The 15416-nt window shown below is 43.7% G+C and overlaps 1 protein-coding gene across 1 annotated transcript in view; it reads left to right on the top strand.

The window, feature by feature from the left end:
- Positions 1 to 2440: 2440 nt before the first annotated feature.
- KCNU1 (potassium calcium-activated channel subfamily U member 1) overlaps positions 2441 to 15416 on the top strand; it is a 139447-nt gene continuing 126471 nt past the window's right edge. The window contains exons 1-2 of the mRNA XM_070459899.1: positions 2441 to 2662; positions 6264 to 6380. Of these exons, the coding sequence (XP_070316000.1) occupies positions 2474 to 2662; positions 6264 to 6380 (306 nt within the window). The 5' untranslated portion in view covers positions 2441 to 2473. The remainder of the gene's footprint in view (positions 2663 to 6263; positions 6381 to 15416) is intronic.

Below are 15416 nucleotides of genomic sequence, written 5' to 3'. Positions count from 1 at the left end.
GAAAGGTCCCCCAAGAACCACCCGGAAGTACCAGCTAGAGGGCGGGGTCAGCCTGGACGTGGCCACGCCCTCATCCCCGCCTGCAGACCTGACTGCCTGGACTGCGTTGACTCATCCCTGCCCACTTGTCTCCACCCAGCGTCTTGCCTGGACTGACCTCCTCTCTGGACCCGGGTTTTCTCTGCGTGGAAGCCAGGGCCGTCCTTTTATGACCGGCATTCGCTCACTAAACTCTCTTCTTTAAAATCCTTCAGCCGTTTCCTCCTCAGATAAAGTTTTCGTTTGATTTATCTGTTTTATTTTTGGCTGATTTGAATCTTCGTTGCTGCATGCAGGCTTTCTCGAGCTGCGATGTGTGGGCTTCTCCTTGCGGTGGCTTCTCTTGTCGGGGAGTGCGGACTCAACACGGGCTTCAGCAGTTACAGCTCGTGGGCTAGTAGTTGCGGGGCCTTCCCAGGCCAGGCACTCAACTGGTGTGCCCTGGGGTGGATTCTTAACCACTGGACCTCTATGGAAGTCCCAAGATGAAGTTTTTATGATTTTTTCTTTGGAATCAGAAACTGGAACACAAAGTTTCCCTTCTGACATCCCAACCTTCTTTTGGGCTGCTGCTTTCCAGCCAACCAGCCTGTGCAGAAGTGCCATTTCCCTTCCCACCATCACCTACGAGAGTCCCCCAGCCTCATAGCGTTTGTCCAGCTTCCCCAAGCCCACAGGGACTCTGGGCCTAGGTAGCTTCCCCCGTTTCAGACCCCAGCTTCCAACACAATTGCCATACTCAAGACAGCCTCCTGAGCACATCTGGGGAGCCTAAGCTGGGTGAGGGTCCTCCTTCTACTTACCTAACCTCTTCCCCGGACACGTGGCCAGTTTCTAATTGTAACTGTCCTCCTTTGACAACTGGGTCCCCTGGGAGGGGATGAACTAGTCCTTTTTTGTTCTCCATTGTGCTTCCAATTCTTGGAATATAGTATCTGCTCAACGTGCGTGCTAGGAGGCACACACACCATATCACTGTGTACACACACACACCCCACTACCACGTCCTGTGTATGTACACACTCAGCTGATAGCACTTCTTTCAGAGGACAGTTAATACTTGGACAATATTAAACAGCAAGCGTCAGAGAGTGGAAAAATATCATTGGTGATGACAGCTTAATCAGACTGAGTCAACGATGTGAATGAACTTCGACTTGGAAACTGTGATCTTATCTTCCATGGATCTATATGCATACAGTGTGAGTGTGTGATATGAACAAAATCCTTCCTTCCTCTGTTCCTTCCTTCCTTCTCTCCTCCGTCCCTCATTTACTTCCCCCTCCCCCTTCCCTTCCTTTATCTGACTATTTCCTCCTTTTCTTTAGAATCAATGCCATTCATAAAAGGAACCTACTAGATAAGCGTACCTTTTCTTGTATTGTTTGTGCTTTTCACAATATGATCCACTACCTTATTGAGTTTTTAAAGATGCCATCAAGTCTGTATTAACTTAAAGTTAGACTATTAAAAAGTAAGTGACTTGGAAGACCCCACATAGTAACTTAACAGAAGGACTGTGGTTGGAGCTCAGAGCTTCAGACTCCTAGAACAGAGTTCTTTATCATGCGGCCCTCTGCTAGCCAGCGAGCTTAATGAGAGCCTTTTGTGAAAATTATAGGTAAACTGAAAGGAAGGAAATCTACCCGTGGCAGCCTTTCTAAGAAAAGCTATCACTATCATTTGCCACAGGTAGCAGAGTCAAGGCAGGGCCCAAAGGACAACAGCATTTTCCCTGGGTCTCGTGAAGATGACCATCTTCACAATAACTGGGGGGAGCTAGCCCCTCCGTCGGGCACTGACATTTTGCCCACTACTCATGCACACTGCAAGGCATGACATTTCTTACACCTTTGAAAACACCAGAGGAAATAAAAGCTATTGCTCTCATTTTGAACTTTACCTCTACTGGGCCAAAGGGTTTGCTGACAGGGCAGGGATAAAAGCAAGAAAGGATACGGTCCCATAAAAGAAGAGATGACGGGAACGGGTTCCTGAGCTCAAAAGCAATCAGCCAGTATTCCCCCTCACAAAGTTGCCTCCTGCAACACCTGTACTCTGTGTCTTTCTGATTGAGAGAATACACAAAAATCCTGAAGTCCTCCTCTCATCCGTCCCTCTGAGGTTACTGAGACTGTGGCATCATTCAGAAGAGTCAGCCTGTAGACTCATGAGTGGTTCAAGGTCATCTCACTCAAAAAAAGTCAGTAACAGCATCCCATCTAGAATTCTGGTCTTCCAAAGACCTACTTCCTGGACCTTCTGCTATTCATTCAGTTGCATCCTGTGAGTCAGCACCTCATTGGTTACCAGACCCCTCTGCTCTTGCTAGACCAAGGGGTTAGGACCCTGATGCACTGAACTCTAATTCCTGGAATCGTTACCGTGTGATCATGACATCACAGAGGAGGCCGCCGGACAGTTCTGTCTCAAGATGTTTGTAACCAAGCCAAAGGATGGACGTGGGGAAGGCACGGTGAAAATATCTTGTACAACTGAGACCCAGGCAGTGTTTATTCTTTCCTCCAGTGTAATCTTCTTCTGTGGATTCCTCATCTTATTCATATCCAGGTTCATCGCGAGGAATTTTAAAAAATGGAAAAAGAACAAGGGAATTTTCCTGGTCAGTTCCCCTGTTACAAAGATCAGAGACAGGTTTGGCTTGCGTTTGTGTTTAGAAGACCACAAAGGCATCACCCCATTTTCCCAGGCTAAGAGCTGTGGTGGCATGACTTAGAAAGGTGCCCACCCCGCTCAGGGCAGGACCCCAGGCCGTCATTCCAAAGGGCACAGCTATGAGGCCAGGCCTCCTCTGGGAGAAGCAGTGCCTCATGTGGATGATGCTGAATGCTAGCTCTGGAAATAGAGGCCACTGATTTGAAAAAACCTCTCCTAACGCTGAGTCGCTGGTGGCTCAGAAGGTAAAGAATTCGACTGCAATGCGGGAGAACTGGGTTCTCCCTGAGTTGGGAAGATTCCCCTGGAGGAGGGAATGTCCACCCACTCCAGTATTCTGGCCTGGAGAATTTCATGGAGAGAGGAGCCTAGGAGGCTACAGGTCATGGGGTCACAAAGAGTCGGACACGACCGAGCGACTAAGCACACACAGCACTATGTCTATGCCTCTATTTCAAATTTTTAAGTGACAGTCGTGTTAGATACCACGAGGGAGGCAGAAGAGACACCAGGGTCAAGCTCCCTTTCCCGGATGGTCCATGTAAGAGGCTCAGGTACTCAGAAGTATACACTGCCTTTTATACACGTTAAAACAACACATGGAGCTGTACATATGCACCCCCCCAGAAACCCACGCACACGTTGCACGTCTCATTCAGCCACAAATGCAGAGACACTTTTTTATGCCCAAACAAGCTTTGCAAGGGTGGGCGCTGTTGAGTAACAGCTGGAAAATGATGATGGTAAGAGCCGTGGTATCTTATCCAGGGAAAACTCTGCTTAAGAGACCCTTGTTGTTCTTCAGTCACTAAGCCGTGTCCAACTCCTTGCAACACCATGACAATAGCCCACCAGGCTCCTCTGTCCATAGGGATTTTTTAAGCAAGTATATGGGGTTAGGTTGCCATTTCCTTCTCCAGTAGATCTTCCCAACCCAGGGATCAAACCCTTGTCTCCTGCATTGGCAGGTGGATTCTTTACCAGGGAGCCATCAGGGAAGCTGGCTTAAAGGAATAGAAACACAAATGCTACATAATGGCTATTCTAGTACCAGTGGTTGAACACTCTCAGTTATTTTTCCCCAACTTCATTTCTCTGATTTCCAGAACAGAACCCATTTCAGCTGTGTTTTGCAATTAATCTCGAACAGTTCCTTGAAGCACTGACTCTTGATGCTAACCACTGACATAAAAGAATTTATAACTTGGAAACTTTTTCAGGGCATTGGCAGTGTCATCACATGAAATTCACATGTCTGCATTTGAGAAGTGTCCAATATGGAAGTTTATAGATTTTTTTTTTTTTTTTTTTGCTAAATGAGTTTGCCGTGTGCTCAATCGTGTTCGACTCGGTGACCTTATGGACTTGCAGTGTACCCAGACTCCTCTGTCCACGGGGTTTTCCTGGCAAGAATACTGGAGTGGGTTGCCATTTCCTCCTCAAGGGGACCTTCCCCATCCAGAGATCGAACCCGAGTCTTGCCCGTCTCCTACAATGCAGGCAGATTCTTTACCACTGAGTTCCCAGGGAAGCCCCAATGCTATTACTAATTATTTCTAGATTAAAGACAACAAGCAGTGGCATTACAACTAGGAAAAGAATCCTGGGGTTCTGACTGCTTAACGACACTGTTGGGATGCGCAAATGGGTAGTGCATATAGTGAACCTGCCTTCTATCTTTATTTTATTTTTAGTGCACAACTGAATTGGTAGAATTATTTAGTCTCCTTAGACTTCTGCTTCCAAAAGTGTATCTTCTCCCCCATTATATTCATTTTTCTGTGGTTTACAAAAATGTGAGAACCCATTTATTTGTCCACAAACATTTGCTGTATTTTTCATGTCTTTCTTTTGATATAATTTATGTCTGCCTTCCAGTCCAGAGGTACCTTTCATTTCAGATAGAAAGCAGATGTTGCAAAATGTTAATCAGTGGGGTCTTGGCAACCAACAGACTGTGCCATTCTGCTTTTAAATCCTGAGGAGAGAGTTTGATAACAATTGAATGACTTCTTAATAATTTGTTAGATCTAATTGAATTGAGAGTGTTGTATTTTTCCTCTAAGCCTTTGGGAATGTTGGCCTAATGCAAAAATGCCACAAAGCTAGGTACTGTGGAAAGTTCTTTTAAAAAAATTATTTGGAGAGTCATAATTTTCTCCTTAAATGTGCATTTTAAAAGATTTACTACATTCATAAGTACGATTTTATTATATCTTAGGGCCAATTTGTTTTCCCACAGAAGGCACCTCGATTTTATAATGGAATTCAAATGAGTGTTCCATATTCATGCCATTGAATATCTTCAAAAAAAAAAATTGATGCCCAGACAACTTCCCAGGAATGCACAGGATGAGTCATAGGTATTAGAGGCAATCATTGATGGAGATACAAACTCTATCAAATAGTCATTTAATGAGACTTCTTATCATTCAGAAAATACAGATAGAGAAATTATATCATTTCAAAAGCCTAGCTCCACATGAAATGAGCTTTTCTAAAAGTCAGAGGTCTTAGTCTGCATGGTGAGGTCAATGCCCATTCACTTGTGTCTTTTTGGGGACTAGTTCAAGACTAACAGACCCAGAGGCTAATTCAGCCTCGAGCCTGTTTTCATTGCTTGCCCACGAGCATGTCATTTAATTTTGCTATACCTCAGTTTCCTTCAGTATAAAATGGGTTTAATCAGACTTACTTTGTCTATCTCATATGATTATTATAAATTTCAGATACAGTCATCCCTTGATATCAGCAATGGGTTGGTTGCAGGACATCCCCCCACAACAAAATCTGAGGGTGCTCAAGTCCCTTATATAAAAAGGCATAGTACTCGCACATTCCTTGAGCATACTTTTCAGTACACTTCAAATCATTTCTAGATGAGTTATAATACCAAATACAGTGTAAATACTGTGTAACTAGTGGCCAACACCCCGCAAATTCAAGCTTTGTCTTCTGGAACTTTCTGGAATTGTTTTTCCAACTACTTTAGATGCAGAACCCAAAGACTGTATAATAAGTAAAGGCATTTTACAAACATGAGGAATGATCATAGTTTCAACAGAATAGGATACCAGATAAGGAATTAAAATCAACATAAAATGACTAAACATTTCCCTCTTCTTTCTCACTCAAAAAAAAAAGTGGATACTTAAGTAACCACCTAGAAATCCACTTGTAATCTTTGTTCTTTGTCCATGTATCTTGATGGAAAAGGATAAAACACTTACTCCCAGAGCAGAAAGAAGCTCGCTTCTCCCAACCCTGATCATTAGGACAGAGTCGGTGAGAAGGGTCTGAGACTGTGAGATGGACATGGCAAAGACTGCAGGATTCAGAATGAAAATACTGCAGAAGAGCAGTAAAATTCAAATTGAGTCAAATTCATCCTGTGAAATATGGAAGAAAGGACTTCAAGGTTCCCGGGGTGGGACAAGGTGGAGAGCATTCTGGCTGATGTCACAGCAGGAGATGCCATCAACCGCGCATGAAACCCATGACTTCCTCTGAGACCCAGCTCACTCTCCATTTCTTTCTCTTGCTTCTAGGAATTTAATTCAGGTAACATGAGACATAAACATTCAAGAAGTCTCACCTTCCGGGGCCAGTTTCATAATCGTATAGAAATGCTTCTCTCAGCACAGACCTTGGTTGGACGGGTATTGGTGAGTACTTTCCCAGTGACCACTTGCTAAAAGACTTTGGCCACGACTGTGATGCATGGTCCATGTGAAGGCGTCTGCTGTTCCCTGGTGGCCTTTCCCAAAACATCACTACCTCCCAGGCTGTCTCCCTGCATCTACACTCTCCAACTTATGATTCGGCTTGCTTTTTCCTTTGGAGTGAATCACTTGGCACTGTATTTTCTATTTGTTGTCAGTCTATCCACCAGAAGAACTTTATTGGGGCAAAGGTTGTGGGCACTCTGGTCTCCTTGTAAGTAGATGATTTGTTCTCTTTGTAATGTAGATGGGTGCTGGGCATACAGCTGATGCTCAAATAATGTTGGTTTGTCGTGAATTCTCTGCTCTGTAAGGGACAGGTTATTTCCCCTCCTTTGATGCTAATAGCTTCCTTTCTTCAGTGTTGACATATACACACTACCATATGTAACACAGATAGCTAGTGGGAAGCTGCTGTATAGCACAAGGGGTTCAGCTCGGTACTCTGTGATGATCAGGAGGGGTGGGATGGAGGGGTGGCTGGGAGGGAGGCTGAAGAGGGAGGGGATGCATATATGCTTATAGCTGATTAATGTTGTACAGCAGAAGCCAACACAACACTATATAGCTATTATCCTCCAATTAAAATTTAAAAAGCTGATCTTTTTTGCCTCTAAATATTTGTCATTTACTTCCTGTTTTCATACAGGTAAACTTTGATGCATCAAAATTCAATCCAGGCATCATCTCATCAGGGAAATTTTACCTTATCTCCCTAGCTCTCTTGGTAAAGAATCTGCCTGCAGTGCAGGAGACCTGGGTTCAATCCCTGGGTCAGGAAGATCCCCTGGAGAAGGAAATGGCAACCCACTCCGGTATTCTTGCCTGGAAAATCCTATGGACAGAGGAGCCCTGTGGCTACAGTCCAAGGGGTTGCAAAGAGTCAGACATGACTTAGCGACTAAACCACAACCATCGTATTAAGCTAAGAGTCCCCATCTCTTAAGTTTCTATCATTTCCACGGTTCTTAAAATTATCTGTGCATAAGCCTGTCTCTCCTACTGCTCCACGGGCTCCTTGAGAGAAAAAGACCCTGTCGGGGAAAACTTATACCCCATTGTCTGGAAATAGCAGACGCCCTGTAAGTGAATAGCACCCTGATCATCATTTCAATAGTATTGTTTGATCTTAAACATTCAAAAACAGAATCTGTAATGTGAGGATGTGCTGCCATCACGTGGTGGCACAGTGGAAGGAGATGTATGTGAACCAACGATGACCGTTTTTTGTGATTCATACATCGTTCTTTTCTAGAAAAGTCAATGTTACTTAATTCAGATCTAACTAACTTTTAAAACTTAAAAATACATAAGTAAAATTGCATTGATGAACTCTGCAGTGAATACTGAATCATCTGAGAATGTGCCTCTCATTTTTTTTTTTCTCCTAAAATTTTGGTCTCTTGTTTGAAATCCTTGTGCCCAAGACCTGTTAGAGAAGGGTTTTCTGGTTCTTTTTTAAAAATTTTATCAGGGATTTGTTGGTTAGGATCTCTTCAAGTGTTCAAATCATGTTAGATTATATGTGGACAATGTTGGGACTAAAGTAGTCAAGGTGACTGGGGTGAGGCAGAAGAGAACTTACACCGTCTACCATATAAGCACTGCATATAGAGAGTGGGTGGGAAGGAATAAGCGTTGAGTACATGTCAATATATATTACTTCTTTAATGACGGGAAAATAGTTCTTTTGCTCTGACACAGTTTATGATTAAATAGTTGGAACAGTAGGAAGCAGAATAGTCCAGCACTGAAGCACAGAATTGAGACTCTGTGTGAGGGTTCCAAGCAAGCGTGTATGAAAGGATGAAAAGTGGGGGGAAAGTGGCTCCTTCCTTCCACCCATCCTTCCCTTGTAATCTCCTTCTTTCCACAAATATTTATTGTTTGCAATGACATGCAGAGCATATCTTCTAGACATGGTGAAAAATGCAGGCAAGAGTCTTACACTTATGGGACTGAAATTCTCCTGGAGGTAGAAATGATAAATATGTACATAAACAGAAAAGATAAATTCAGATGGCTATCAGTGAGCGAATGATGAAGGTTGTGTTTGAGAATTTTGGTGGTTTTGGAGTTAGACCACATTAGATGCAGTGATCTGAGAGGAAATCTCTGAAAAGGTAAGATTTGAGCTGAGACCTGAAGAATCAGAAGAATAAAGAGATTAAAGAGGGGAAGGAACGAGTTTCCTGTTTGAGAAAAGAGACTTGTGGAAGTAAGGGCTTAAATTACTGCAAACGCCAAATGAGGGTCCTGTGTTAGAGGCCAGGAGGTAGAACAGTGAGGTATGAGTAGAGATGGGAGGACCCTGCAATGCTTAGGTTGCTCAAATGGAAGGATTTATTCTAATGCAACAGGAACTCATTGAGGAGTTTTTAAGAAGCATGGGTTGACACAGTCTAATTAGTTTTAGAAATTCAAGAGGCACTAAAATTTGAAAATAAAAGAATTGTCAAAGGAAAACTAGTTTGTTTTGTGATATACGTGTGTGTGTGTGTGTGTGTGTGTGTGTGAATCACTCAGTTGTGTCCAACTCTTTGCAACCCCATGGACTGTAGCCGGCTAGGCTTCTCTGTCATATGTGAGAGTGTGTGTGTGTGTGTGTGTGTGTGTGTGTGTGTGTGTGTGTGTGTGAGTTCAGTTCAGTCGCTCAGTCGTGTCCAACTCTATGCGACCCCATGAACCACAGCACGCCAGGCCTCCCTGTGCATTACCAATTCCTGGAGTCTATACAAACTCATGTCCATTGATTTGGTGATGCCATCTAACCATCTCATCCTCTGTCGTCCCCTTCTCCTCCTGCCCTCAATCTTTCCCAGCATCAGGGTCTTTTCAAATGAGTCAGCTCATCACATCAGGTGGCCAGTCCTTACCTATAGATTAAGGTGGTAGAAGCTGCATTGTGTCCAGGGGCAGAAGAGGCTCTGCTCTCCCCCCACTACCTGTGGTACCCAGCCCGGGTACAGGTGGCCTTGGCCATCTTGTGTTCATCCCGCTTCCTTTAGATCATCACCGTGGTTCCCAGAAGGCTGCAGCAGCAACTGTGACACTCCTCAGACAACACCATCCGCAGGTACTTCTCCCTCTCGAGGCCAGGAAGCCACCACGCTGGTCAGCTCGCATCACAGGGACCCTAGGAACGGACACCTCTGAAGGGTCCCAGCCGATCCCAGGCTCAGTTTTTCAGTGCCCCGTGCAAGGGAGTGCAGGAATGGAGGTTAATGTCTCTCTGCTCCTCTGCAGAAGCAGTGGAGCTTCTCAGACGGCTTCCTTTCCACACCTTCCTCATTCTGTCCCAGGGTCCTGGTCAAGAACTTCAGTTCAGTTCAGTCACTCAGTCGTGTCCAACTCTTTGTAACCCCACAGACTGCAGCAGGCCAGGCTTCCCTGTCCATCACCAGCTCCCAGAGCCTACTCAAACTCGTAGCCATCAAGTCAGTGATGCCATCCAACCATTTCATCCTCTGTCATCCCCTTCTCCCACTTTTAATCTTTCCCAGGATCAGGTCAGGGTCTTTTCCAATGAGTCAGTTCTTCACATCAGGTGGCCAAAGTATTGGAGTTTCAGCTTCAGTATCAGTCCTTCCAATGAATATTCTGGACTGATTTCCTTTAGGATTGACTGGTTGGATCTCCTTGCAGTCCAAGGGACTCTCAAGAGTCTTCTCCAACACCACAGTTCAAAAGCATTAACTCTTCAGCACTCAGCTTTCTTTATAGTCCAACTCTCACATCCATACATGGCTGCTGGAAAAACCATAGCTTTAACTAGATGGACCTTTGTTGGCAAAGTAATGTCTCTGCTTTTTAATATGCTGTCTAGGTTGGTCATAGATTTTCTTCCAAGGAGCAAGGGTCTTTTAATTTCACGGCTGCAATCACCATCTGCAGTGAATTTTGGAGCCAAAAAAATAGTCTCTCACTGTTTCCATTGTTTTCCGAACTATTTGCCATGAAATGATGGGACCAGATGCCGTGATCTTAGTATTCTGAATGCTGAGTTTTAAGCCAACTTTTTCACTCTCCTCTTTCACTTTCATCAAGAGGCTCTTTAGTTCTTATACACTTTCTGCCATAAGGGTGGTGTCATCTGCATATCTGAGGTTATTGGTATTTCTCCTGGCAATCTTGATTCCAGCTTGTGTTTCTTCTAGCCCAGCATTTCTCATGACGTATTCTGCATCTGAGTTAAATAAGCAGGGTGACAATATACAGCCTTGACGTACTCCTTTTCCTATTTGGGACCAGTCTGTTGTTCCATGTCCAGTTCTAACTGTTGCTTCCTGACCTGCATACAGAGGGAGGTCAGGTGGTCTAGTATTCCCATCTCTTTCAGAATTTTCCACAGTTTATTGTGATCCACACAGTCAAAGGCTTTGGCATAGTCAATAAAGCAGAAATAGATGTTTTTCTGGAACTTTCTTGCTTTTTTGATGATCCAGCAGATGTTGGCAATTTGATCTCTGGTTCTTCTGCCTTTTCTAAAACCAGCTTGAACATCTGGAAGTTCACAGTTCACGTATTCCGCCCTTCGTTTCCTCCTAAATTATCATGTTGGCCAATTTCCTGATCACTGGGCTTATTTTCCTCGCTAGGGCAGCTTGAATGAGCTTGGTCTTCCCGAGCTCCCGCTCATACTTCCTCCCCAGCCAGCTTTGCCGACTGCCACCGGTCGTCTTTCTTGTCAACTTGGGGATCCCTGAACCAGGGACCTTGGCGGCCTCACCTGGCCGGCGCAGCCTGGAAGCCACAGCATGGCACTGCACATGCCCAGCGCGGTCCCACTGCACCTGCGCGGCCTGCACCTGGCCAGTCGTCTGGTCTGAGTGCTTTTCAACAGGTTATTCAGTTGAATTTCATTTACAAAAATTTCTTCCTCGGAACACGTCTTTGGTCACATCTCATAGGCCTTGGCAAGTGATGTTCTGGTTTTTAGAAATGCCTGATTTGTCTTTAAGTTGTTTTAAGTTTTAATTTTGATTTCCTGTTCGATTCGTAATCTGTCGAGAAGAGGGGTGCGTGCTTTTGTTTCCTTAGGAATGGAAGCCTCTCTTTTCTATTTTGGTGAAGTTGATGGACCTAGAATATCACTGCCTTTATGATCTCTAGTTGATGAAATTTATGGGGAAATTCTTTGTTGCCTAGTACACGGTCAATTTTTATTACTGTGTAATGGACTTTTGAGAGAATGTGTATAGTTTGACATATAGGCACTATAATTATGTTATATGTATTTTCCCTACACTTAATTAATTGCTGACTGCTTAAAAAGGGCATGTCAACATTTTTCATTTATGATTTTATAGTTTTATAAAATATCTTGCATTTCTATCAGATTTAGAGTTAGCTATTTTATATAACATCAATTGATGCATAGAGTTACCTACTGTATCTCCCTGGTCGATAGTGCCTTTTACCAATATGAAATATCCATTTTTGTCACATTGACTGGGTGTTTTTTGTCACATCGAGTGGGGGCTTTTTGCAGGTTTTTTTGTTTTTTTTTTTTACCCCTGGGATATTTTAGAATATAATATTAGCATGTTACATGGCTTTCTTTTTATTCATACTTGATTGGGATGTCTTTGCCCAGCTTCCTTCAGTCTTTATGTCTTATTTCCTCTTATGTGTGTCTCTTTAAATAGTATGTAACTGGATTTTTGTGTTTATTGATTTAAGAATACATTTATTTGTTAACTTACCAGGAGAATTTAATTATTTTCCTCTATGGTGATCCGTTTCATTGGTCTTTATAATATTTAGAGATTGAATTTAGTGCATAATAGGCTATCTAAATATCTGTGGCTTAAACAAACAAATGGAAGGTCTGTTAGTAAGGAAGGGAGAGTGGGTATCGGATAAACAACTAGGACCTTTGTAACATATTTGTTCCCTGTCTTATTGGGGAGGCAATATGACATGGTGACTGAGAATTTTGAAAGACGTGAACTTAAAACATCGGCTTCTTCACTTCGTCTTGAGTGAGTTATTTTTTCCAAAACTGCACTTCTTTCATATAATGTGAATAACCTTCCTGAAAATGCTGCAGGGAGTATTGTAAACCCTTCAGTTCAGTTCAGTCCCTCAGTTGTGTCTGACTCTTTGCAACCCCATGGACTGCAGCACACCAGGCTTCCCTGTCCATCACAAACTCCCGGAGTTTACCCAAACTCATGTCCATTGAGTCGGTGATGCCATCCAGCCATTTCATCCTCTGTCGTCCCCTTCTCCTCCTGCCTTCCATCTTTCCCAGCATCAAAGTCATGGGTGTACTAAATACTGACAGTTGGCTGATATCTACATTCCTTATTTGTTCAAGTGAGTGAAAGTTGCTCAGTCGTATCCAATTCTGTGACCCCATGGACTATAAAGTCCATGGAATTCTGTAGGCCAGAATGCTGGAGTAGGTAGTCTATTCCTTCTCCAGCAGATGTTGGTGACCCAGGAATCAAACCAGGGTCTCCTGCATTGCAGGTGGATTCTTTACCAACTGGTCCTTATTTGTTAGCTTTTATTAATTTTATTTCTTTTGCATTTTTTGGGTAATATAAATGGCATTTATTTTAAAAGTCAAAAATTTCCAAAACTTAATTAGAAGAGTAGCACTATTTTTATAATTTTGCAAATGTCTTTACTGTCTGGTCTAATTCAAGACAGCTAGAGTCTTTCATTTGCTTCTACAGGCAGTATGTTGTTTTGAAACATTCTGAGAAAACCCAACTTCACATAGGTCTGTAGTTAGAAAATAAAGGACCTCACAGATTTCCCTTGAGAAGGCTTTGGGATTCCTGGGGATGAGTCCTCAGATCACACTTTGAGAACCTGATAGTATGTAGAAGGGATGTGCAGTGCTGTTTTGGACCAGAAAGGGCAGAGGGCTTTCCCTAGCTCTGGGCTCAGCCCCTGCCTCAGCCCACAGCCTCAAGGGGAGCCACTGCTGCCTCTCCACCCTCCCAGGGGAAGTGGCTTAGACTGCGGTGTTGCAACTGCCTTGACCATGTTGTGAGCGGCCGTGGAACAGCAAACAGACCCACTCTCAGTATTCCCCTGACAGATTTCGGGATTTCGGCTACCTTTCCTGCTTATCTGTTTTGGATGTGGTTGTTGGTTTAAACCCCTCTCAATGTTAGTGACAAGCCTCTAGCAGTTGGGCTGAATTAACTGTGGTGAAGTCAGTGCACAAGTGGCCTTGTGAGTGTTGGAATTGTTGTTGTCGCTTTGTCACTAGGTTCAGTTCAGTTCAGTCGCTCAGTCGTGTCCGACTCTTTGCAACCCCATGAATCGCAGCACGCCAGGCCTCCCTGTCCATCACAAACTCCCGGAGTTTACTCAAACTCATGTCCATCGAGTCGGTGATGCCATCCAGCCATCTCATCCTCTGTCGTCCCCTTCTCCGACTAAGTCATGTCCAACTCTTTTGCAACCCCATGGAGTGTAGCCCACCAGGCTCCTCTGTCCATGGGATTTCCCAGGCAAGAATACTGGAGTGGGTTGCCATGTCCTTCTTCATCTTTTGCATCTTTTGACTTGAGATTTTCCATTTTTAATAGAATATCATAAACATTTCAGTAAATGAAGCTCAGAACAAACTCCCCACCTATATTTCTCTGCAGTCATACCTCTGCATGTTTTATATCTGTATACTGCTCTCCCATGAGACCATTGGCAGACTTTTCTTCCACACCACCCCTCTTTCCTTCCTGAAATTGTTGAATTAATCTGAACATTCAGTTCCAGATTGCCACTGTTTTTTAGTGTGTTTTCTTTCTTTTTTCTTTTTTTTGCCTTTTAGCATTGTACAACTGGTCAGATTTCCTGCTTAATATTTTCTTTAGAGTTAAAAATTCCATTAATTTTACCTGCTTTATTAGGCATCACTTTTCTCACGTAACTTATTTTAACTTTCTATTTTTTTTTCTTGAGTACTTGCCATATTCATTTGCAAGGGGAATTATAGGTGTGTGCTTTCTGAATTCATGGATGTCCAAAAATTCTTTTCTGTTGCTCTCAGAAGTAAACTACAATGTGGTTGGGTTTAGAATTCTTGGCTTGTAGTCCTTTTCCCCAAAATCTCCGTAAGTGCTGATCCAAAGTGTTCTAGCTCCTTAAGAATACTTGCTGGATGCCATGTCCTTGTCTCGTCTCTGAATCCCCTCTCTCTCCTCTGCTTTGCCACGGAAGGCCAGCGCTCAGCAGCCACAGGTCTCTGGTCAGCTCCCTTGTGCTCTAGAGTCGGGAGGGCACCGCTCCTTCTGTGTTTTGCATCTGTTTTTTTTCAGCCTCACTTCATCAGTGTTTTTTCACTCCAGCAGCCGTGTTTGGTTTCCATTTCCAGATTTTGCCAACAGGGCTGGAACCAAAGCTCACTAGCCAATCCAGGACGCTTCTTCCCAAGTCTGAAGCCCACCTCCAAAGGGCAGCTCTTTTAAGATGCTAAATATGGAGAATCCTGACCTTTCTTTGTTGATCTCCCAGCACCTGGGGGTACAGCGTTTTGCACTTACTGCCTGTGTTACCCCATGTTCCTCTGCCTTCCCAATCCTCCAGTACCATTTCACAGATTTTTAGAATCTCACCAGGAACACTAATGATAATTATGAAATGTTTGATTATATATTCTGTGTTCACTCTTTCACTGGAAGTTATCTCATCTGTTTTGTCTGCCTGATCCTCCTGTTTTTTTTATCCCTTCTGTGTAATTGTCAATTTTCTATTGTCTGCTCACATTCGCAAAGTAAGATCTAGAGTTTTCATAGCGCCCCTTGTCAACTGCATTGGCAGCTGTTTGCGTTCTGAAGACACCCATAATCATCCACCAGCTGAACAGGGGTTTTAAGCCCCACTGGGGCTTCCCAGGTGGTTCAGTGGTAAAGAATCTGCCTGCAATGCAGGAGATACAGGAGACACGGGTTCAGTCCCTGGGTCGGGAAGATCCCCTGGAGAAGGAAATGGCAACCCACTCCAGTATTCTTGCCT

The sequence above is a fragment of the Odocoileus virginianus genome, chromosome 32 (assembly GCF_023699985.2).
Source record: "Odocoileus virginianus isolate 20LAN1187 ecotype Illinois chromosome 32, Ovbor_1.2, whole genome shotgun sequence".
In the NCBI taxonomy this organism is placed as follows: domain Eukaryota; kingdom Metazoa; phylum Chordata; class Mammalia; order Artiodactyla; family Cervidae; genus Odocoileus; species Odocoileus virginianus.
This window is presented reverse-complemented; position numbering and strand designations above follow the sequence as displayed.